This window comes from Erpetoichthys calabaricus, chromosome 8 (genome assembly GCF_900747795.2).
Source record: "Erpetoichthys calabaricus chromosome 8, fErpCal1.3, whole genome shotgun sequence".
Taxonomy (NCBI): Eukaryota; Metazoa; Chordata; class Cladistia; order Polypteriformes; family Polypteridae; genus Erpetoichthys; species Erpetoichthys calabaricus.
Window position 1 is genome coordinate 113,552,423 of NC_041401.2, and position 25,352 is coordinate 113,577,774.

The 25,352-nt window shown below is 36.8% G+C and overlaps 1 protein-coding gene across 2 annotated transcripts; it reads right to left on the reverse strand.

The window, feature by feature from the left end:
- Positions 1-706: 706 nt before the first annotated feature.
- On the reverse strand, positions 707-24,416 carry asb1 (ankyrin repeat and SOCS box containing 1). 2 transcript variants are annotated; one of them, XM_028807302.2, is made up of 5 exons: positions 24,153-24,416; positions 14,849-14,990; positions 10,976-11,278; positions 3,374-3,759; positions 707-1,272 (listed from the first exon to the last, which is right to left on the reverse strand). In XM_028807302.2, exons 1-5 carry the CDS (start codon positions 24,274-24,276, stop codon positions 1,142-1,144), a joined length of 1,086 nt encoding a protein of 361 aa, XP_028663135.1. In that variant the 5' UTR covers positions 24,277-24,416; the 3' UTR covers positions 707-1,141. The 2 variants fall into 2 exon arrangements, with proteins under 2 accessions (XP_028663135.1, XP_028663136.1); XM_028807303.2 differs by having other exon boundaries at positions 14,849-14,995; positions 24,153-24,413.
- Between the last annotated feature and the right edge of the window lie 936 nt (positions 24,417-25,352).

Here is a 25,352-nt window from a genome sequence, read left to right on the forward strand (position 1 = left end):
TTGCTACCCATTTTTATAGATACAAGCTACTGTTAATAATCAATGTGGCTTAAACATGATAATTTAAAAATAATTAAAATGTTATGCTCTTTTTTTTGTCTTTTGGCAAGATTAAGTCTGCTAACATTCAAGTCATTTTCTTCAGGACAGCAAAAAATGAAATCAAAAGGTTGAAATTTATAAGGCATAACACCACTTGTCTTTAAACAAACAGGAAAATCTTAAAATATAAGCATTAAAACTGTCAAAAAATAATGTATGGAACTTGAGCTTTTAACTACCCAAAAAAAAACTTACTATTTACTATATTTAGCACATACAAAATATAAAGTACACTACCTTTTAACAGCCATTTTCAAATTTAAGCCTGTTAAAAACAGCAGCATGATAGTAAACAGAGGTTAGGATCCAACAAGATTCCTGTCTGGGATGCATTCTGTATAAAATTCGAAAGCTCATCTCATACTTACATGGGATACCTTGCACAGTTCAAAGATTTATAGAGAAGGCTGACCAGAAACAATAAGCTGTTAAAATATGAATGGGTGTGCATTTTAATGGAGTGGCTTTCCTGTCACAGTGGGTCCCCTCTTTCTATCCATTACTGTGAGCTTTACACTGTCACCTATATGAAACTGTCAGGTGCAAATACAGTAATAGAACCATTACATTTGTCAAGAAAAACAAACTATGACACACACAAGTATTAATGTATCTTGACACTTTCAAATTTTATTTTGACATCTTGCAGATTTCATAGTGTCCCTGTGAGTGATACACTTCACTTTGAAATTTGAGTGCAAATGAAATGCAATGAACAAGTGTAGAGATAACAGCACTTAATGTTAGAAAAATACCTTCTTTGAAAAACTATTTCTGATCAGTCTGCAGTGCAAATCCACAAAATATGTTCTAAGGAGGCCATCTGATGAACACAGTAACTTTGGGAGAATCCCTGAAATTCATTAGCATTCATAACTAAAGTCTCATCATAGCTCAGGTACATGTTTAGGCAAAAGAGGCAGGCCATGAAAGGCCAATGAAATGCATTTCTGCCAAAAACAAACAGTAGCACATAATAATATTCAAAAAAAAAAAAAAAAAAAAAAAAAAAACTACAAGCAAAAACAAATCATGCCATTCAGAGCTCATTTAGCAGAAAGGTCTTAATAGCATCTGGCAGTGGAAGAAGAGGAATATCCTTCAGCTGATGTTTGCCCAGGGTTCTTCGAATAACAAATCTGCACAAAGAGGTCAATCTCCTAGGATAAACTAGAGAAGACATAAAAACAACCAAAAACAAAAACAAAATAAAATTAGTATTAAAACAGCATTTCCATGTGCTTTTTCATTTTACTAATACTAAAATGTATTTTGCATCTATTAAACAGATAATGAAAATACAAAACACTCCAGTAGCAAATAATGAAAACATCTAGGGTCAAATGAGCCTTGGGCAACTGGACATGGTGGGTGTGGCCAGGTACAAATTCTCCTTGGGGTTCTGGGTAATGGTATGGGCAAGTGAGAAGCATGAGATTTAGCAATGATAATTTAGGTTCTTTAAATTCTTTCTTTGCTTATCATCAGTGCAGTACTTCCTTTGCTGATGCTGTCTACAACTGTATGCAACCTGAGCAATAATTTGAATTAAAAATATGACACTGCAACAACAACAATAGAAAAAGCAGATATGCAATATGGCAACTCTATATCACTAAAATTTATATTCAAAATGTTATTGAAATTTGTGTTGTATGGTAGCAAAGTGATGGAAAGTAAGGAATTACATTTACTTTTGTTTCTGTACTTAAGTACAATTTGTAGGTAATTGTACTTTTTAAAGTATTTTTAAATCTAAATACTTTTACTCTTTGAAAATTATATTTATTTAGTAACAATTCTACTTCATTACATTGTCAAATTACAAATTACTGCTAAATATTGCAAATTTATCAATGCACAATAAGCATGCTTAAGAACTTTTAAAAAATGATTCCTCCTATTGTACTTGCTTCTCCTTTTGGTCAACTGGGTACTGCTTTGCTTGTAACAAATAGCTGGTTATCAGAAAATTGTGGTATTTTTCAGTATAATTCACTGTGATTTTTTTAATCATCTTTGCTGTATTTTAAACATCCCACAAGTTAAAAATTTATTTACTTCCCACAGGCTTTGCAAACTGGAGGAAGAATTCTTGTATGCATGTAACTCCGCAACTTTTGGAATGCATAATTAAACTGTTTGGCCTTCTGTCCTTGAGACTAAACAATTCATCTAAATGTGACTAGTGATGTACAGTACCATGTCTGTTTTTCTTATGAAGAGTGCTGCCACAACCACAACACCAAAAACTTTCCACTGAGCACTGCATTGCGCAGCCATCTTCATTTGCAGCAGAAACACAAAGTCACTGTAAACAAGACTGAAGATGGGATTTGGGCCACCATAGCCAATACACTGTACCATTACACCATGCCATACTGAGATCCATCCACTTACTGAGCCAGAGAAAATGAGAAAACTATATGGCTATTATAACATACTTTGCAATTTCAGATCATGACCTACAACCCCCAAAATTTTACATGTAGTTTTACTTTCATTGGCCACTATGAACTCTAGATTTTATACACAGTCAATGAATTGTACTTTGTAGTGTCCTGCCTTGAAAATGTAATAAAGTAGGATTGTTACTAAATGAATAACTTTGTGAACAGTATAAGTATTTAGATTTAAAAATTACCAAGTAAACGTAATTCATTACTTTCCACCACTTGATTATTAGCAATATAATAAACTGCACACTGAAAGCTGAAGTAAGGCATTTCATTTATGATGATATTCCAATATTATTTGAAACTAAAGGCTGAAGTTTCTGTGGCCCTCCTGAACTCAAGAAACTAAAGTAATGTCAGTCAGTCAGTAATGTGTTTGGTATAAAACACAGTGACAGAAAGCTGACATTGGGTGAATTTCTCTTACCAATTTTCCTAAAACTCTGCACTACTTCCATTTTATAGCAACTGCCACTAATTACAGTGTGCCAAATGTATTTGAATACAAAGCTGGTTAACAGTAAAACTGAAAGAAATGTTCATAACGGCAATATGTTTAAGAAACAGAGGGTGCATTATTCATTATTTTCTAAATTAAACATTTCTGATTTTTCATAGTTCAGTACCATTGGAAGTAGAAGCATATACAGCCTTTCAAATAAAAAACAAAACTGTTAATTTACCACTAGCTAGCCAAACATTTATGATTATTATTCAACCAAAATTGAATGCTTGCTAAATAATCTAATCTGAAAAAAACATCAAAATATATTTCAATCTCATTTTTGACTGCTATATTTAATTCTGTTGCTTACTTTTGGCTTGCTGAAATACTTGAAGTGATCTTGCATTCACTTTAAATCGTTCCATTGCTTCCGGCTCTAAATTCTCCCACTGTACCAAGTTCAGGTTTGCACCAAAATCAACAAGAAGTTTAACAAAAGCAGGTTCACAGCCATGTCGTAAAACAGCATCAAGGATGCAAGTTGGTGAACCTCTGCCAAACTTCACATTGCACGCTGGTCCCCAGTAGTTATAATCAGGATTAGCTCCAGCTTGAAGAAGCAGGTGAAAACAATGAAGGTGGTTGTAAGCAGCACTGATATATAGTGGACATACAACAAGGGAAGTCAACTGCCGTGCACTAAACAGACCAGGACGGTTAGCCAATTGATGATCAACATCTACATCAACTTTATAGCTGCAAAATAAACAGATAGAATGAGAAAGAAAGAGAGAAAGGGAGAGGAAAGAGAAAGAGTTTAGTGAGACACACTGTTAATAAAAAACTTTGAAGTCAGATTCAGAGGCTGTGTACTATATGTGTATCACCTACGTTTTCTAGTGGTTGATATTAGGGAACATACATACAAACTGAAATCATATTTTTTCCACCTTATTTACTGCAGTTAGTTACTTCAAAATTCTGCAATGGTGGTTTCTCTCTAATCCAGTTAAACTGATGAATCAGAGCATGTAATAAATAGCCCATGCTTTTTTTTGCCATCTGAATAACTCTTGGTGTGATGTGCCATTTATAGAAATGCTAATGTAAAGAGAGGTAGATCTCCAATAGAAAGATTAGCTAGTGTTCAGCATGTTTGCTTGCACATCTGCCTAAAAAGCAAAGCAGCTTCAAATATTCAAAGAAATGGAAACTAAATAACAAGCAGACAGAGATTTATTTCCTTTAAAATGTACTACACATTAGATGCCCTACCTGATTCACTTCCTGTTAAATTATTTGAACCTACCTCAGGACAGAATCCTGTCTTGCTCCAAATTAGGTACTAAGACCTATTCCTATTAATCCTTATTAATCTCATGTTTTAGGCGTGACAAATTTCTCAGTACAGTAACTTCTGCGGTCATCACACTGTGCGCTCAGTTCCTTGCTATAGCTGGCATGTTGCTGCACTATGTTTAATCACCAGATTTATCAGTTCTATGATAGACAAGATCAGACCAGTTAGGCATCGTGTGACTGTTACGCCCCCTGGCTACTCAAACCTCTTGCTTTATCCATTAATAACATCCCCAAAAGTTCACTTTAAGTGTAAAATAAAGTATTCCCACACAGAATGAACAATCTTGCACAACCAGTTAACAAAGACCATGTTTAAATTCTGTTTTTATAAATTACTTTGTAGCTGCCAAATATGTTGCCAGTATTAGTTAGTGATTTCTGTCATATGAGATTGTCTGCTTCTTTTTTTGTTGTCATTGTCTGACTGTACATGATAGCATGGAATTCAAAACTATAAAAAAAGAAAAAAAAAACAAATATGAAACCTTACACGCCAACCAACCTCCCACAATCCCTCAACAAACTGATTCTGGGAGAATTCACTTTTTATTAAGTGGCTTTAAAATGGATGAATGTATCAAGCAGTGACTGAATGATGTACATAAGGCAAAGTGTTATTTCCCTGTGTTGTGATTTGGAGGGGTTTCTTGTAAGAAACCCTGATATATAATATTTACAACAGATGCAATTCTAGAAATTATTAATTAATAAGGCTGATGGGCGTTTATTGTTATATAACTTGATTAGTTTCACCGAAAGAGTTTACTACATAAAATAAAAGTAAATACATTTGGTTTATTTTTTCTGTTATTGCTAAATATTCAATTTTTTGTTCCAGCCTTGTGTTATTATATGAAATATTCAAAATTGTAACTGATATGAGTTAAATGTGAATGGAAATTACAACTTATATTAGGCTGCCTGAATATTTAACAATTGTTCTAATGTTTACTTAGCATATAAAAGGCAAGGATTGAGGCAATTCGACTGTTCTACATAAACCACTGAGCAGACAACTCTTAAAATTCTATTAAATTATATAAACATAGTCCATTCAAACCAAAATAATAGGTTTATAGGGTTATTATTGTCATATATATATATATATATATATATATATATATATGGTTGAGTGAAATTCTTACTTACTTGTGCTCATAAGCAAGTAACACATCACCACTGCCTGGTACCATGACTGGCAAGTACAACAAGTTTATCTCAAAGATCTTTTCTACCTTTATATCACTACTAGCAAAATACCCGCGCTTCGCAGCGGAGAAGTAGTGTGTTAAAGAGGTTATGTAACCATATATATATACATAAACATATATACATATATATACATATCTACATATACACATATCTACATATACATATATATATATATACATATACAAATTTACACATCTACATATATATATATATGCATATAAATATATATATATATATATATATATATATATATATATACACCGTATATATACATATCTACTTATTGGCTCCTGTATTTAGGATATAGCGGGTCCTATTTGCCCGTTTTCGTTTTTTTTTCTTTCTTCAGTAATATTTCAGTAAACCCGGAGCTTGTCAGTTCAAATCCTGGTACTGACACCACTGTGTGACCCTGAGGAAGTCACTTCACCTGCCTGTGCTGCAAAAAACAAAAGTAATGTAACAAATTGTACCTCAGATGTTGCAAGTTGCTGGAATAAAGGCATAAGTAAAATAGATAAATATGTATTATACACATAGGTACTATTAATTTATTTTCAGTTAAGTCATCTGCAGCAAACCTTTATAAATGAGGGTTCATCCTTTTTAGATAGTGCAAACTGTTTCTTCTTCATTGACGTTTTCTCTTGGAGAGCTTTTTTCATTTCATTGAAAATTAAAGCAGCAGCTGCCAAAATATGTAGCTTTCTTATTAATTTTCAACATTGTGTAAAATAAATTTATAAAGTAACATAAAAGGTTTAAATACTGGTTATCCTTTTACACTAAAATATTACTAAAGAGATACAAAAAAAGTAAAATGCATATGTTATTTTTCTTTAAGGAGATTAAATATTACTGAAGAAAGAAAAAAAAAACTAAAAATACTTTATAAGCATACATATTCCATCCATCCATCCATTTCCCAACCCGCTGAATCCGAACACAGGGTCACGGGGGTCTGCTGGAGCCAATCCCAGCCAACACAGGGCACAAGGCAGGAACCAATCCCGGGCAGGGTGCCAACCCACCGCAGAGCATACATATTAACAAGTGCAATTAAACGTGTGCATTTACGGGGTGATTTCTCAGGCTTAAAAGCTCGCCTTTTATTAAAAAGGTAAATGCAAACTGTTTTCATTCTGAAGGGCACAAACCACGTTAGATTTCAGACGTTAAACGCGCAAAAAATGTCGGTACACCAGATAAATAAGCGCAACATATTATCAGTTGTATTGTATGCTTACAATACATATAGAAATGTGTTAATCGTTAACGAATATTATGGGATAGTGTTTTTCGACTCGCGCCTTGATTTAAACGATTGCATTTCTTGGTGGGTTTGCGTAGCTTATTGTCAATATCTTTACACGTCTTTTTAAGACTTAATTTAAAAAGGTTTTCTTTTCTTCTTAATTAAAATTTAAAAGCAATACTTCACCGCTGCGAAGCCCGTCTAGCGCTGACGTCCGATGTTCGATTACCGTAAGCGAGTGCAGTGAGTGTGTACGCCTGATGAGCCAAGAATAAGGGGGAAAGACGTGTCGCGTACTCTTTGCATTATTTGACAGTAAACTATTTTCAACCATTCTATGATCTGCTTCTCACAACTGAAGGCACCGTGGCTGATGTTACCTCACTTGCTGGCCAACCATAAGCGTTACCTGGTAGGTAACCAGCCACTCACTTCACTCCCTTACAGGAATCAAACCTCGGACGTCAGCGCTACAGGCGAAGCCCCTAAAATTGCGCCACGGCGTGTGGTTCGTTTATTTGACAACATGTAGATCGGGGAAATTACTTTCACGGCATTCGTAGTCGGATTCACAATCTGATTGTATGGGTGGTTACCTACCAGGTAACGCTTATAGTTGGCCAGCAAGTCAGCTCGAAGTGATCTCTCGAGTGAAGGCAGCTTCACAAAAAAACAGATCCTTAACAAACTGTTATTAGTATATTTTCCCTCAATTTAAAAAGGTTTTCTTTTCTTCTTAATAAAAATTTAAAAGCGGTACTTCGCCGGTGCGAAGCGCGTGGATTTGACCGACTGACACATACAGACATATTCATGAGTGCAGGTACTTCGGAAAGAAAGCGCCGTGTAAACCTAAAGTTTAAATTAAGTTCATAGACCTACAAAAGGTTGCCATTGATTTGAGGCAAGATTGCTTTTCTTCTGTACAACTATACGTTGCATTCTCAAGAGTGTGCTTGCACGGCTTCGGATATAGATATATAAATATATGTATGTATGTCTATATATATACATATATATATGTAAGCTTATAAGTACTGCCTTACTTCTATTTAAGAAAGGAAGATGTAATGATACTTGATTTAAACGACAGATCATAGAATGGTTGAAAATAGTTTACTGTCAAATAATGCAAAGAGTACGCAACACGTCTTTCCCCCTTATTCTTGGCTCATCAGGCGTACACACTCATTGCACTCACTTACGGTAATCAAACCTTGGACGTCAGCGCTAGAGGGGCTTTGCAGCGGTGAAGTATTGCTTTTAAATTTTAATTAAGAAGAAAAGAAAACCTTTTTAAATTAAGTCTTAAAAACACGTGTAAAGATATTGACAATAAGCTACGCAAACCCACCAAGAAATGCAATCGTTTAAATCAAGGCGCGAGTCGAAAAACACTATCCCATAATATTCGTTAACGATTAACACATTTCTATATGTATTGTAAGCATACAATACAACTGATAATATGTTGCGCTTATTTATCTGGTGTACCGACATTTTTGCGCGTTTAACATCTGAAATCTAACGTGGTTTGTGCCCATCAGAATGAAAACAGTTTGCATTTACCTTTTTAATAAAAGGCGAGCTTTTAAGCTTGAGAAATCACCCCGTAAATGCACACGTTTAATTGCACATGTGTTAATATGTATGCTTACACAGTATTAAAAGACACTGAACAACGTCATTTACCTTTGTTCCCGCGTTTGATAAAAGGCAAGCTTTTAAGCCTGAGAAATCACCCCGTAAATGCACACGTTTAATTGCACATGTGTTAATATGTATGCTTACACAGTATTAAAAGACACTCAAAAATTAACGTCATTTACCTTTGTTCCCGCGTTTGACTCGTGCTGTAAATCACTTCCTTGTTTTTCGTTCACGTGATTACGTAGGAGGCGTGATGACGCGATACGTGACTCCGCCTCCTCCATTAGAGTATATGGACAAAAAACAGGTTCCAGTTATGACCATTACGCGTAGAATTTCGAAATGAAACCTGACTAACTTTTGTAAGTAAGCTGTAAGGAATGAGCCTGCCAAATTTCAGCCTTCCACCTACACGGGAAGTTGGAGAATTAGTGATGAGTGAGTGAGTGAGTGAGTGAGTGAGTGAGTGAGTGAGTGAGTGAGTGAGTGAGTGAGTGAGTGAGTGAGTCAGTCAGTCAGTCAGTCAGTGAGGGCTTTGCCTTTTATTAATTAGTATAGATTCTCCATTAATATGGCTAGAAAGAGAAATTAACAAATACTGACACAGATAAATAATTGTGGGTGACTAAAAGTAATTATATTAAAAAGATTAAATCATAGACCGCACATACTAAAACAAATAAATAAGCATTCCTCCAACATACTATTGGTATCACGAAAAAGTACACACATTCCCAAGAAACAATAAAATAAGAATGAACACAAAAAAATTATGCAATGAGCATTGGCTTCACACTAACATTCTATGATTGCATAAGCAAGAAATTGAATTGTAATTAGTCAAATACTATCATCCATCCATCCATCCATTATCTAACCCGCTATATCCTAACTACAGGGTCACGGGGTCTGCTGGGGCCAATCCCAGCCAACACAGGGCGCAAGGCAGGAAACAAACCCTGGGCAGGGCGCCAGCCTACTGCAGGGCACACCCAACACACACACACACACACACACACCAAGCACACACCAGGGACAATTTAGAATCGCCAGTGCACCGAACCTGCATGTCTTTGGACTGTGGAAGGAAACCGGAGTACCCGGAGGAAACCCACGTAGACACGGGGAGAACATGCAAACTCCACACAGGGAGGACCTGGGAAGCAAACCTGGGTCTCCTAACTGCGAGGCAGCAGCACTACCATTGCACCACCCCAAATACTATCATATCCAGACATGTTTAATTACTTTTTTCACACTTTACATTAATTAAGCATACATCCCTGAAAACTGTGGTTTATATTTTCTTCTATATTATGTAATTACTAGATACAAACTATTTTTTGTATTATGTTGTTAAAGATGGAAGGTATTGTAGCATTGTGGTAAGTGTTGCTACAGATGATACACATGTTAGAGTCACTTGAAACACTGAACTGGCTAACAATAAGTGAATGTTGTTCTGTACAAGTGAGGTCTGTAACAGACTACTTAACAAACTAAGCGGCGCTTTCTTTGTACCAAGTGCTGCAGGGATGTGTTCTGATTCCTGTACGTATTACAAGTTTTTGTTTTCATTTGAAAGTAATTTTTCTTGTTTATTTTACCATTCTTACTACTTTATCCCCAAGTTGGAACAATCAACATTAAGGTTTCTAAACGATAATACATTTTTATGGGGGGGAAAAAAGCTTCTAGTACTGCGATATTATTTGGTAACCCATAAAACTGCAATTCATATGGTCATATCTTGTTTAACAATAATTCTGTTATTCCCCACTATATTAAGAAATCGTATGTCACTTACACTTATGTAATAGAATATTGAAATTTGTGTTATACCCGTCTTTCAGCTTTTTCTGTCTAGTACTGTTACTTTTCATCTGCAAATACAAGTAGTGACAAATGGCAATTATAGGGTTTCAATATGACACTTATACAAAATGTTCTATTTAAGAGTACATGCAATTAAAATTATAGTATTGTTTAATTGATTAAAAAGAAGGTCTAGGTAATGAAAAATAGCAAAGGCAGTAATATTATACTGCATATCTTATATAAATCATGACACTTACACAGAATGGTCAGTAAAAATAAATCAGTAATGCGATCTTACAGGTAGTGTAGGTGTATACAAAACAAAGATTTTGTCACAAATCAAAAAAAAAATCAAAAAAACATTTTTTTCCAAGTCTATCTTAATTTTAACTACTACTGGCTGCGCTCCAGTTAATATATAGGCCAAATATTACATGATATGTGAAAACAAATGCTAACTTATTCTAATAAAGCTGTTTGACAATTCATGCAGTGTGATTCTTTATGGCATTATCTCTAGCCAACGTGGCTAAATTGAAGAAGATTGCTGACCTACAGGCACAAATACAAAATATATAATGGTAAGGTATATCAAGGTATTACAACAAAGATCTCCACAGTAATTAATAATATGATAAACAGTACATTCTATCAAACAGCCAATGCAGTGCTCACCAAATCAGCTCCTGAAGGATGTCAAACCTCCCAACACGTGCTGCATGGTACAATGGTGTGCTTCGATGATGCCTGCTCCCATTAGGGTCAGCTCCTGCCTCTAGCAGGACTCGAACACAGTTCAAGTGCCCATTAACTACTGCCACATAAAGTGGAGTCTGGCCTTTAACATCCACCAAATCAAGCTCAGCTCCTTCCTCAATCAGGAACCTAACACAGTGATCATGACCAGCTGTAGCAGCAATGCGCAGTGGAGTGCAAGGTAACCAGCCACAACACCATACCGACTTTTCATTGATTCTTCTGGAAATTAGAGAAAATAAAATTAATTACACAGAGAAATGACACAATAAGTTAAAAACAACATTTCATAATCATCAATTACAGTTATTTATTACTTTCAAGCAGGAAGGCAAAATGAATCACTGGAGAGCACCACTGTTCTCTCTTTGGTTTTCACAACAGATTTACAGTCTTTCTGGTTAGACCCAGAATCATCAGACCATAGAACCTTCTTCCAGCAGAGTGCCCCATGTGCCCTGTGGCAAACTATAGCCAAGATGTCATAGGCATTTTTTTTTTCTTTTAAACAGTGGCTTTCTCTTTACCGATCTCACAGAAAGCTACAACTGGTGAAGCACCCAGGCAAAAGTTGTTGTATGCACTGCCTCTCCAATCCCAGCCACTGACCCTTATAATTCCTTAATCATCATCATACTGTAGGTCTTTTGGTGGCAATTCTACACATGTCTTCTTTTTACATGATCATTCAGTTTTTGTGGATGGCCTAATCTAGGCAGATTCATAATTGTGCCATACTCTTTCCATTTCTTAATGACTGATGTAACTGGACTCCAAGGGATATTCAATGACTTGGACAACTTCTTGTTCCCATTCTGTGCTTTTCAACCACCTTTTCATGGAGTTGTTTTGAGTGTTCTTTTGTTTTCATTGTATAAATGTTAGGCCATAATAGCGACTCACCCAATTTTGACCTTCCAGATACAGGTCCATTTTTATACTTTCATAATCCCCTTGACTACAGACAGGCAATTTCCATGTAGCTAATTATATGACTTCTAAAACACATTGGCTGCACCTGTGATGATTTAGTATGTCATATTAAAATGGGTGAATACTTATTTTGTGTTTTACATTTGTAATTAATTTACTCCATTTTGAGATTGGTGTTCACTTGACATTAAACAGCCATTGATCAGTGTCCAAATCCAAATTAAATTCACCATGATCCAATGTTGTATAACAATAAAATGTGAAAACTTCCAAGAAATTAATACTTTTTTTTTTACAGGTACTGTATGCTCTAGGGGCGGCACGGTGGCGTAGTGGGTAGCGCTGCTGCCTCGCAGTTGGGAGATCTGGGGACCTGGGTTCGCTTCCCGGGTCCTCCCTGCGTGGAGTTTGCATGTTCTCCCCGTGTCTGCGTGGGTTTCCTCCGGGCGCTCCGGTTTCCTCCCACAGTCCAAAGACATGCAGGTTAGGTGGATTGGCGATTCTAAATTGGCCCTAGTGTGTGCTTGGTGTGTGGGTGTGTTTGTGTGTGTCCTGCGGTGAGTTGGCACCCTGCCCGGGATTGGTTCCCTGCCTTGTGCCCTGTGTTGGCTGGGATTGGCTCCAGCAGACCCCCGTGACCCTGTGTTCGGATTCAGCGGGTTGGAAAATGGATGGATGGATGTATGCTCTAGTTAGAAGAAGAAGATGTAGCTTGTTTACTTTATACACCTTTTTATGAACTCCTGAAATGCTTACGCAAGCGGTTTTTAAAGAGCTCTTAATAAACAAGTAAACAACATCCATAATGCATTGCATCTTAATATCACTTCAACTGAAAGGAGTTTGATTTAAATAGTTAGGTTTAAGTCCTGCATGCTTTCACTGTAACAAGCACAGAGTTATTTTGCAGACAGCATTTTTTTTAATTGTATACTTCTATTTGGAAGCATAGAGTGCTGTGCCAATTTACAAATGGAGTATAGTGAAAGCATCAAGCTATAGCACACAAACAAGATCAGGAGATATGTTGTGATAAGCTTCCCAGAGTCCTCACAATAGGAATAGTGGCAAGAAAGATATCTAAAACTGTGAGCTTTTTTACCATGAAACAAAGTCAGGGTTATAAAAATGACTGTAGGTCCAACTAGGTATCTGCTGTAAAACAGCTTTAGATGCCCACAAGCATCACTTCCAGAAACAGGATTGACACTGCAATGTCAAGGATTGCAGGGACACCAAGCTAGAGATCCTTAACAGTCATTAGTCTTCCTGTACTTCTGACCTCTCAGTACTCCTTAAACTGATAAATCTCTAAGGCAGTCTCATTTGTTTCCCCCTCATTTCCTAAAATGCACTGTATGCACTCATTAATTCCCATTCAGGCCCAAGTGCCTTTCAGCAGCTCTGAAGTATTCAAGTCTTCTTCAAGCTCTCTAGACTGTGGCCGTTCTCACTAAATAGATGGTCCAGCAGCTTTAGTACAAGCCAAGCTGCCTCTATCTAAGGTCTATGTAAATTTTTGGGAAGTTCCATCCATTGTGACGCACTTTCTCCCTACAGTGCTCCAGCCTGTTTCACTTTCAGGGTGTTGTGCACGACTGGGTCTATTGTTCTTTAACAATCTCATTTTTTTCTCTACAATATCATACAGATGTGCTCTCTATACTATCCTTTCCTGTTTACGTCTCTCATACACTTGAATACTTTGCCCTGCACTATATTACACAGGTGGTTTCCTTGTCTACTACTAGTTGCAACTGAAAGATGCACCAAAAATTTCCCCTGCCATCCAAACCACCAGTATATTTCTACATTAAATAACATGTATGGAGGAATAGAAATTGCAAAATAAATAATGCTATAATCTAGCCCAAGTATTATTCTGTGGGGCTTTAGGGAATACAAGAAGAAGAAGGTTATTTTGGTTTGGCTAATATGAAGAATTTGCTAAACACATGAGAAATCTTGAAACTAAGTTGCACAACTACTGACAGTTGTATTATTATTATTTACTGTTGGGTGAAGCCTTTATTAAAGACGACTTACAATATCTAAGAGAAACAAATGGTTAGATTTCTTTTTTGTTTTCTTTTTATCAGTTAGAGCTCATTCCAATGAAGTGACTTGCTCATCCTCACACAGTTTCAATAGGATATTTGAACCCTCAACCTCATGGTTTGAAGACCAAAGCTTTAACCACTACACCACACTGCCTGCCTAAAGAAAGGTGTTGGCTTATTTAAAATTATTATTCTTGCAATTTTATATTAGTTAGTTGTTTCCTAAAGGAAACATGATGTAAGGTTCTGTTGTTGTTTGTAAATACTGTATTTATTATATGTATTTAAAAAGAACTGGCATGAGAGTTTTATTAAACATTTTAAGTGTTTCAGTAATTCAACTAGAAAGATCAACAGTTCAATAACATAATGATTTGAATATTGTTCTGTTCAAGCTTTTTTTCTTTATGAAAATATTTTTATTGTGTTTTTGGAAGTAGGTTTAGCTTTCTGTTCCTGAAGTGATAATTTTCAACTACAGCATGTCAAATGGAAAAGTCAAAAAATCATCCTGGAGTTTATTGTCTTATAATATGTGCAACAATGCAAAGATTTTACCGGCATCATGCAACCTTATTATCTGCTCTGTAGTAGTTTAAACAATGAGAGGCACCACTGCACGTGAAGATTGCCTGAATATTGTTTTTATAAAACAAGAGACCTTGTGAACAAACTATGCAAACAATAAACTATATTTAAATTAAACTATACATTATTCTGACATGATCTACCATGTATTAATTTAAATAAAACATCTTCCAATTTTCCTTTTTTCCCCTCTACAACAGTAGTGTCTCACTGTTTAAAGCTGTCTTGCTTGAGCAGGTTCTTGATTGTGTCCAAGTCCCCAACGTAAGCTGCATCATGCAGTCGCTTGTCTTCACACTGTTCCAGTGGCTTGTCACAAAACTGTGTTTGCAGCCATTCCTTCAAATTGCGACCTGTGCTGGAAAATAATGTTTTTGTTAATTTTATTACTTACACAGTACTGTCAATGCTGTAAGATGTAATACACCTAGTAACATTTATTTTGTAGTCTGCTAGTCTATTAATTAATTAAGAATGGGATATTTTTGATTACTCCAACTGAATTTACAGCATACAAAGATACAATCAGCCACAATGGCTGAATCAGATTATTTCGGATGGAGGTGCAATGTTTTGCACAAGCCGAGGATCAGCATTTAGTGCAAAAAGTTTTATTAAGTTATAGAAACAACATTGCATGGAATAAGTCTTATAGATTTTATTTTTTTAATTCATGAGTTCAAGTAGTCTTTTCAGATATTAAACAAAAGTGCATAGATTATCTATATTATCATCATCTTGGTATTTTTTGTTACACCACTATTGTAAAACTATGAAAATACCTGAATTCCATAACAATATTAGGTGAATGGAAGCTCATACAAATAAAACATCAATACAAATATACAACATGAGGACAATAGCAACAGCAATCATCATTCCCCAAGCAGCCAAAAACAACATAGTTAACAACACACTTAAAACATATTCATCAATAATAGATGATTCTTAACATCACAATCCATACATCTCACAGCTTGGGGGAAAATACTATTTTAAATTCTTGAATGACCCAATTAATTTACCAGAAGTAGGAAGCGTGAATAAAGGGTTGTCTAAGATATTGCAAGATGAATAAGAACTAAATGGGTTTATGTTTCAGTCTGCAAATTAGGGTGAATTCACAATCAGTAGGTGACCACCCAAGATTTTAGATGCAGAAAACACCACTGTGCTTGGCAGAGACGGCCATATCAAATTGTCATGGATGAGATCAGAACACTTCTTCTATAATAGACCTATAGAAAATGGTCATTGTTTTCTGTGGCAGTTAAAACTTTCTGAACTATCTATGGTTACCTTTCTTTAATATAATGGATGCATCAAACTTCCATTTGATATTTCTGGACAAGGTGTTTTGCCTTGGCACATGATGTTCTTCTGCTACTTGGCCACTGATGTAGGATCCATAAGGTTTCAGGAAAAGGAAGCATAACTGAACAAGTGGTATGAAAAAATAATTCTGAATACCTCAAATAAACCAATCTGTAGTTTCTGTTAAATAAAATGAAGTTCTGTATTTTAACACATTATTTATCATAATATTGAAGAGTGGCAACATGTGGCATGTTGGTCAGATATACAAGTAATCACTTCACTAGACTCTGTACACATGGGAATATTACAACCACTACTACTACTACTACTACTACTACTACTACTACTATAGCTACTAAAGTGTGAGTGATGTTTTACCACACTGAAACTTTTAGCAACAGCAATCCTGTTAATCTGATAAATAGAAAAAATCTCTTATATATATTTCTCTTCTGGTTCGTCCTGCTTCCACTTCAAAACCGGTCCTGCCCACACACAGCCGACACGGCATTTCTCGATTCCTATTCATCCTCTTCCAAACCCTTCCTCACGCTGCCTGCGGCTTTTCTTCAAAACTGGTCCCGCCCACACGCAGCCGAAATGGCATTTCTCGATTCCTATTCGTCCTCTTCCAAACCCTTCCCCACACTGCCTGTGGCTCTTCTTCAAAACCGGTCCCGCCTACATGCAGCCGACACGGCATTTCTCGATTCCTATTTGTCCTCTTTCAAACCCTTCCCCACGCTTCCTGTGGCTCCTCTTCAAAACCAGTCCCGCCCACATGCAGCCGACACTGCATTTCTCGATTCCTATTTGTCCTCCTCCAAACCCTTCCCCATATTCTTCCAGTGCGATTCCTGCAACAAAACTTTTCAAACGCGAACCTCACTTGCTAAACACAAGAACAAGCATTCTTCCCAACAACTATATGAGTGCCAGAAATGCAATAAGAAGTTCACTACACAGGATTGTCTGACTAAACACAACAAAACTCATTCACAACTCTTGCAATGCGACATCTGCAAAGCAACGTTTCCAAACCACCGCAGTCTCAGCAGACATACACACAATCCTCTTCCTGTTACCACAGGTACTTCTTCACCTAATTCCAGTCTTCCCGTCCAAGAGTACAACATTGGGACTCCAGACCAGCAGTGCAAATACTGTCATGCACTATACTGGCCTGCTGAGTGTAATACATCCAACAAGTACTTGAGGTGCTACCACAACGGCAAAGTAGCTTTACCACCTTTGCGGGATCCACCTGTGTCTTTACAACAGCTTCTTACACAGCAAACATCAGAAGCTAAAAATTATCATGAACACATTTGAGAATACAACTCTTCTCTAGCGTTTGCTTCCATGGGTGCACAGATAAGTCAACCTCCTGGCCACGGACCATACTGTTTTAAAATTCACGGGCAAATTTATCACCAAATCTCTCCACTATATGTTAACACTTCTACCTCTCCAGGATATGGACAGTTGTATGTTTTTGACACAGCGCAAGCTACTGAAGTACAAAATAAAGCAAACTCTGCATGCAGCGAATATTTACTTCTCCAGCTGGATTCCATGCTCAGAACCATCAACCCCTTCGCTAAATCATATAAACACATGCATGAAATCGCTCAGTCTGTATCTGTATCATGTATCTGTACAAATGGTTTTCAAGGAAAACCCTAGACAGGATTTATGACGATACAATGCCCCGACATGTCACACCGATGTTGCAGCGATTTTTGTCGGAGAAGATGGAGAACCGCGTGCCGAAAGGGACATTTGCATCTATCCCATAGGCAATTTTCATGCTCAATATGAATTGCGATCCTATGGTTTACCCACTTTTATTCCCTTATGGAGACATTGGCTGGAACAAAGATTTACAACATGTTCCAGAGAAAAGAACTGCCATGCGAATAAGGCTTACTCAATGCCAATTTTACGCGTACAGATTAGCAATAAGGAATACATTTAGTATTTTGCACTCCAGCGGGAAACTATTCCAACAGTACGTCGTAGATGTGTATGTTAAACCACAGGGCGCGCGTCTCAACTATCTCAGATTACATCAACAAGATCTGTGCATGGAACAATACAAAGGACTATCAGACGCACTGCAAGCAAATGCTGAAAATAATGTACGTGTAGGCAAAACGATCATATTACCGTCCACATTTCCAGGAAGTCCAAGATACATGCAACAAAACTATCAGGATGCCATGGCCATAGTACGTAAATTCAGAAAGCCTGATTTATTTATCATTTTCACATGTAATCCTGCTTGGCCGGAAATTCTAATTGCACTGTCGGATACCCAAAAACCAGAGCACAGACCTGATATTGTAGTATGAGTAGATCTTTCGACTCATTATCTGTCGTCTCCACCAAAACACCTATTCACAACTGCGTCTTTCAAGAAGTACTTATTTCTTCTTGATTTCTGAATTCCTTTCTCACCGTTTTCCGTTCCTATTCTTATACCGCCGTATGGTACGTTGGGCTTCGGCTAGTGTTAATAATACTGTAGCATACTTTATATGAATACTGCACCATATACTGTAATAACTTTACTTTTTGTTCTTTTGCTGGGATTGCTGCCCTCTCTTTCTCGATGTTTTCAAACTCAGTCCCTCTCCAGTCTAACCTTTTTTGGTTACTCTTTTAAATTCACTGCACTGTCCATCTCTTATAATTCCATAGGGCCAGTGACATGCTGCATCACTGCTGTCAGTCTGCTGTTACACTATCTTCATGGACAAGGAGTTATTATTGATCACTGGCTAAAATCCAAAGTGCAAATCCAAAATGCAAATCTGCCAACACTACATTAGAATTTTAACATTTTTCAAATAAACACACTTAGTAAAATAAATGTTTTAATTGTAATGTGCAAGTAAAATAAGTGATTGTTAGATGGGCCACAGTATCTCTGACCTCAGCAAATTGGTCCTTGGTCAGAAACACTTCAAATACTACAGATGTATATATAACATGTTTTGTTTTGTTCTTATTGATTATGTTTTGACAATTTTAAAAAAGGAAAGAAATTTCAATCTATATACTACATAAGTTACATTTTTCTGCTATTGATTCTAAATAAGATTCTTTCACTATCATGATAAGGCAAAATGTTATTTTGCATATTTTGCCAAATGTACAAATTGTTTATAAAATGCCCCTAGATATATTTCAGTCAATGGGGCAAAATTGCTCCCAAATATTATATCTTACCCTACCAACGATATATTAATGAGAAGGACTTAAAAAGGAGTATGATGCTTTCAACGCACACCCATGCACTAAATGCCTCCTGAACAAGCTGCGAACTTGAGAAATGTCACACGGTGAGTGTAAAAGATCTGAAGGCTGCCTATGTCTATAACATCAAGCAATGTAAAAGACTCTAAAAAAATGTAAATCGAGATGTATTAAACATTCCCATATTCACCTGGTAGTACTGAGATCACCGCTGCCTAAAGTGCCCCGTTGGAAGAGCTCCAAAAATTAAAAGGGCAAATATCCAGAGCAGGGATAAAATTTACCAGCTCATCTGGACATGGAAGAGGTGAAGATCGGAATGAGGACTAAAGTAAGTTGGAAAGAATTCAGACATGGGCTGACATCATATCGAATTATAGCGAGCTCAGGTACTATGATATTTGAGTGGAAAAATCAAGAGGACAACTGGAGATTTCTGTGTATGTACAGTGATGAAAAAGGGAGCACAGCACAATGAAAACTAAATGTGTGAATAAGGCATTAATTGTGGACTGAATTCGTCCATGTCACTGCCTGGGAAAGTAAGTTACATCATCCTCGCTGACTCAGCAACAGAAATGATTTACTTTGTACAAGTGTCTTTTTGTTGAATCATTCTCTTGCCTGGTTTTTGACTTATTACGTGTTATTTGACTTTGAATTTTGCCTCTCGACTGGGTTTTAGTCGTTTCTGTTAATGTTTATTTACTTTGTTTTGCCTTTTATTCTCACTTCCCGATTTTCTTTAAAAATGAGTTATGTTTTCCTGCTGAATCAGAACATAAACATGACACAACACACCGTATTAATTTTTTTCCCCATTGCTCTGGAGTTTAGGTTTTGTGTTCTATGTACCAGTTTATGCACCTTTGTGTACTGGCCTTAGAAACTGGTGGTACCAAATACCAGCCTTGCTATAAATTCCAACTTTATGAAGTACACAATGTACAACTTTTGTTGGAACTGAGTCACAAGAGGTATGGATTCAGTTTATTTTAATTTGTGAGGGTGGCACAGTTGTCCTGTAAAGTGCCCATCTATCCCCATCAGTGAGCTTCAAATTGTGGCCACTGTGTCCCTTTGCACATGCAGTTTGTACATGTTTGGCATACACTATGTTGTTATTATTTATGAGACTCTTGTCCTTGACACAAGAAAAACTTTTGAAATTTCTGTGACGAATCAGTACCAGTGTGGCGATTAAAGAGAAAGCAACCTCAGCAAATTATAAATATTAATAATTTAATATTTACATAAAATATAAATTATAAATATTATTTCTACTGCAGAGCCTATGGACAGCGGTCTATAGCCAATTAATAAATCACATTGTCATTAAAATAAAACAGAAGGGCAATATACAGTATCTATGCTGCTGCCACAAACTTTTGCCCTATGCCAAATTGTAATATGTACAAAATTGGCCTTATTTGTATAATAAATAAACTTAATACTGTAACTGTATACAAAAGCAAAGAATTATTAAAAGTAACTTTGGCATAGTCATGTACCATATAGAGTATAACAAATTTTGTTATGTACTGTACATACATAACAAATAAATATTATGTATGTACAGTATCCAATGAATTTTATCAGAAACTATTTTTGGAAGGAAATTTAACTGTGTTCAATATACACAGTAGGTATGTTACAGTGCTGTGATGACAATATTACTGCAACACAGATTCACAATCTCTTACCTGAAATTCTTGAGGTCAGAAGTGCCTCAGAAGTGAAAATCTGTTTGGATTCTGACACTGTGTGAACTAGGAGTATAATGATATGGATGTACTTAGGGGTAACTGTTAACTGTAACCTGAATTTTAAATTGCATATTAATCAGATCACTAGGACAACATTTTTTCACTTAAGAAACATAGCAAAAGTTAGACCTCTTATATCACTGAAAGATGCTGAGAAATTAGTTCACACTTTTGTTTTCAGTTGACTAGATTACTGTAACGCACTCCTCTCAGGACTACCCAAAAAAGACATAAATCGTTTGCAACTAGTGCAGAATGAAGCTGCTAGAATCCTAACTAGGAAAAGAAAGTCTGAGCACATTTCTCCAGTTTTGTCACTACACTGATTACCTGTGTCATTCAGGATTGACTTTAAAATTCTGTTTATGGTTTATAAAGCCTTAAATAATCTCGCTCCATCTTATATATCGGAATGTCTGACACCTTATATTCCAAATCGTAACCTTAGATCCTCAAATGAGTGTCTGCTTAGAATTCCAAGAGCAAAACTTAAAAGAAGCGGTGAGGCGGCCTTCTGCTGTTATGCACCTAAAATCTGGAATAGCCTGCCAATAGTAATTTGCCAGGCTAATACGTGGAGCACTTTAAAAGACTGCTGAAAACACATTACTTTAACATGGCCTTCTCATAACTTCACTTTAATTTAATCCTGATACTCTGTATATTCAATTCATTATAATAACTATTCATGGTGGCTCTGAAATCTGTACTAACCCCTACTCTCTCTTCTGTTTCTTTTCCCCGTTTTTTGTGGTTGCCACCACCACCACCTAATCAAAGCATCATGATGTTCCTACATTGATGGATTAAAAGCCAGAAGTCTGCATGACCATCATCATCAAGTCCTTCCAGTGGGAACCCTAAGTACAAAGAGGACTGTTTCATTTATGTAAGGTAGAATGCCCAGAGGGGGCTGGGAGGTCTCATGGTCTGGTACCCGTACAGATTTTATTTTTTTCTCTCCAGCCGTCTGTAGTTTTTTTTTTTTTTCTGTCCCCACTGGCCATCAGACCTTACTCTTACTCTTTGTTAATTAGTGTTGTCTTATTCTAATTCTTACCTTTATTTTTCTTTTCTTCATCATGTAAAGCACTTTGAGCTACATTTTTGTATGAAAATGTGCTATATAAATAAATGTTGTTGTTATTTATTCATATTGCTAGATTATAAAGACTTAAAGACAAGAATCCCTTTAAACCAAACAGATATACTGCATTTTAATCTTTTCTTTAATTATTCACAGTATGTAAAGTTTTGATTAAACCATTTTTGATTAAACCAACCAGCCTGCATTCCACTGTAATTATGTTGTTGGACTTAAGTGCAGCATTTGACACCATCGACCATTCTATTTTACTGCACAGGCTAGAAAATGATGTTGGGTTTACAGGCACCGTGCTCGCTTGGTTTAGTTCTTACTTATCAAATTGATTCCAATATGTACAGAAATGTGCTGACAGTACTCCATCATTATACACAGAAGTTCAATATGGTGTTCCGCAGGGCTCAGTACTGGGACCTTTACTGTTTTCACTTTACATGCTTCCACTGGGATCTCTCATTAGGAAACATAATGTTAATTTTCACTCGTATGCAGATGACACCCAGTTATACCTTTCATTTAAATCAAATGAAGTTTCTCTGATGTTGTCTTTAATTAGTTGTGTTAGTGAATTAAAGGAGTGGATGGATGAGAACTACTTGTCTTTAAATACAGATAAAACAGAGATGTTAACTGTTGGTGGGAATGACGCTGATCATAACAATATTTTGTCATCATTTAACTCAGTTGGAATCCCCATTAATTTTACTGAATCAGCCCGCAATCTAGGAGTTATCTTTTGACTCTATCATGTCATTAAAAGCGCATATTGCAAAGTTGTCCAAAACATGTTTCTTCCATCTTAAAAATGTTATGAAATTAAGGAGCTTTCTAAATAAACAGGATTCTGAGAAATTAATTCATGCATTTATCTCTAGTAGGATTGACTACTGCAATGCGGTTTTCACTGGATGTTCAAACTGTTCTTTATACAGCCTCCAGTTAATCCAAAATACGGCTGCAAGAATTATTACAAGAACAAGAAAATACGAACACATAACTCCAGTTCTTAAATCCTTACACTGGCTCCCGGTTAAGTTTAGGGCAGATTTCAAAATCCTACATTTAACATATAATGCATTAAATGGCCAAGGTCCGGCTTACTTGTCTGAACTTATCATGACTTACAAACCAGAGCACACATTAAGATCTCAAGATGCCGGTCTGCTTATGGTTCCAAGGATTAATAAAAATAACAATGGGAGGTCGAGCTTTTAGTTACAGGGCCCCTAAACTGTGGAATGGTCTGCCTGCTACTATAAGGGGATGCCCCTTCGGTCTCAGCTTTTAAATCCCGGCTGAAGACTCACTACTTCAGTTTAGCATATCCTGACTAGAGCTGCTGATTAACTGTACATACAGTATTGCATCTCTGATGTTAGTCATTAGCACTAAAACATAAGTAACATGAGAGTTATAATTGGATACTAAACCTCACCTTTTCTGTTTTTCTACTCGGTACTCAAATGTGGCACTTGGTTCCACGGCCCACCTGCCATCCTAAATAATGCATCACAAACTTCGCAATGGGCTTTGAATGATAGTTATACTAGACTGAAGAACTTTTTTTCTGTTTAGACTTACGGCTTGCCTATTAAAATGTTTACAGAAAACCTCCACTTGGAATTTTTGGTTTGCAAAAGAAGTTCGGCACCAAATTTTAATTTAAAGAATACTTAGTGGAAAGGAAAAGCGAAGGTAACATTGGAGACAATATGATTTGAAGTTTTGAACTGCGTTAAACGCAATGCAAATATGTTCTTTCTTTCTTTACTTCTTTTTTTAACACTTGATAATCTGTAGCAATGTGCTCGAAATAGCTTTACGACGTTTATAATGAAGTAATATACCGACAAGCAACGGGACATTACACGCGCAATAGCTAACTGCAATTACAAAACTACAGCATTGAGTCAACTTCTCTGGTTAGTTTTGCTGGTTGAAATTATTCAGACGAAATTAAATTATACAGGTTCGCCCTGCTTATTCAGAATAATCAATCTTTGGTAGGGTGCAATTATAGTCAGTCTACCGTAACATGACCTCCAAATTATGTTTTTTTACAGTACCTGAATTCACATTGCATCTGCTGCCAATTGGAAACATCAGCTCAGCTGTACCGTCAGGATCAGTGTGACGAAAGCTGGCACCCTGGGGTTCTGTACTTTCTGTCACATCTCCGTCTTCCGCCATAGCTCCCTACATTCCCCCTCTTGGCTGTAGCATATGCTGAAAATCGCACCCCGAAATCAGACGGTATGTGACAGATTGCATAGTATGATTCCGCCCCCTGCATTAAACGATTGGACACAACTAAACATCAATCTCTAGCAAGATAAGTCACGGGTTACTCGTAGACCTTAAATGCGGCCTGACTTCTAGGTACAGTGCGCCTTTAGGGCCAAAAGTCTTCTGTAAGGACGGTCGGCAGCCAGCCAGCCATTCATTCTGCGCGAAAGAGAATCAGACGGAAGATTAGATAGATAGATAGATAGATAGATAGATAGATAGATAGATAGATAGATAGATAGATAGATAGATAGATAGATAGATAGATAGATAGATAGATAGATACTTTATTAATCCCAAGGGGAAATTCACATACTCCAGTAACAGCATACCGATACAAAAAAACAATATTAAATTAAAGAGTAATAAAAATGCAGGTAAAAACAGACAATAACTTTGAATAATGTTAACGTTTACCACCCCCCGGGTGGAATTGAAGAGTCGCATAGTTTGCATAGAGTAGCTGAAGCTGCTCCTCTGTCTGGAGATGACACTGTTTAGTGGATGCAGTGGATTCTCCATAATTGATAGGAGCCTGCTGAGCGCCCGTCACTGTGCCACGGATGTCAAACTGTCCAGCTCCATGCCTACAATAGAGCCTGTTTTCCTAACCAGTTTGTCCAGGCGTGAGGCGTCCTTCTTCTTAATGCTGCCTCCCCAGCACACCACTGCGTAGAAGAGGGTGCTTGCCACAACTGTCTGATAGAACATCTGCAGCATCTTATTGCAGATGTTGAAGGACGCCAGCCTTCTAAGGAAGTATAGCCTGCTCTGTCCTCTCTTGCACAGAGAATCAGTATTGGCAGTCCAGTCCAATTTATGATCCAGCTGCCCTCCCAGGTATTATAGGTCTGTACCCTCTGCACACAGTCACCTCTGACGATCACGGGATCCATGAGGGGCCTGGGCCTCCTAAAATCCACTACCAGCTCCTTGGTTTTGCTGGTGTTTAGGTGTAGGTGTAAGATTAGAACGAGGGC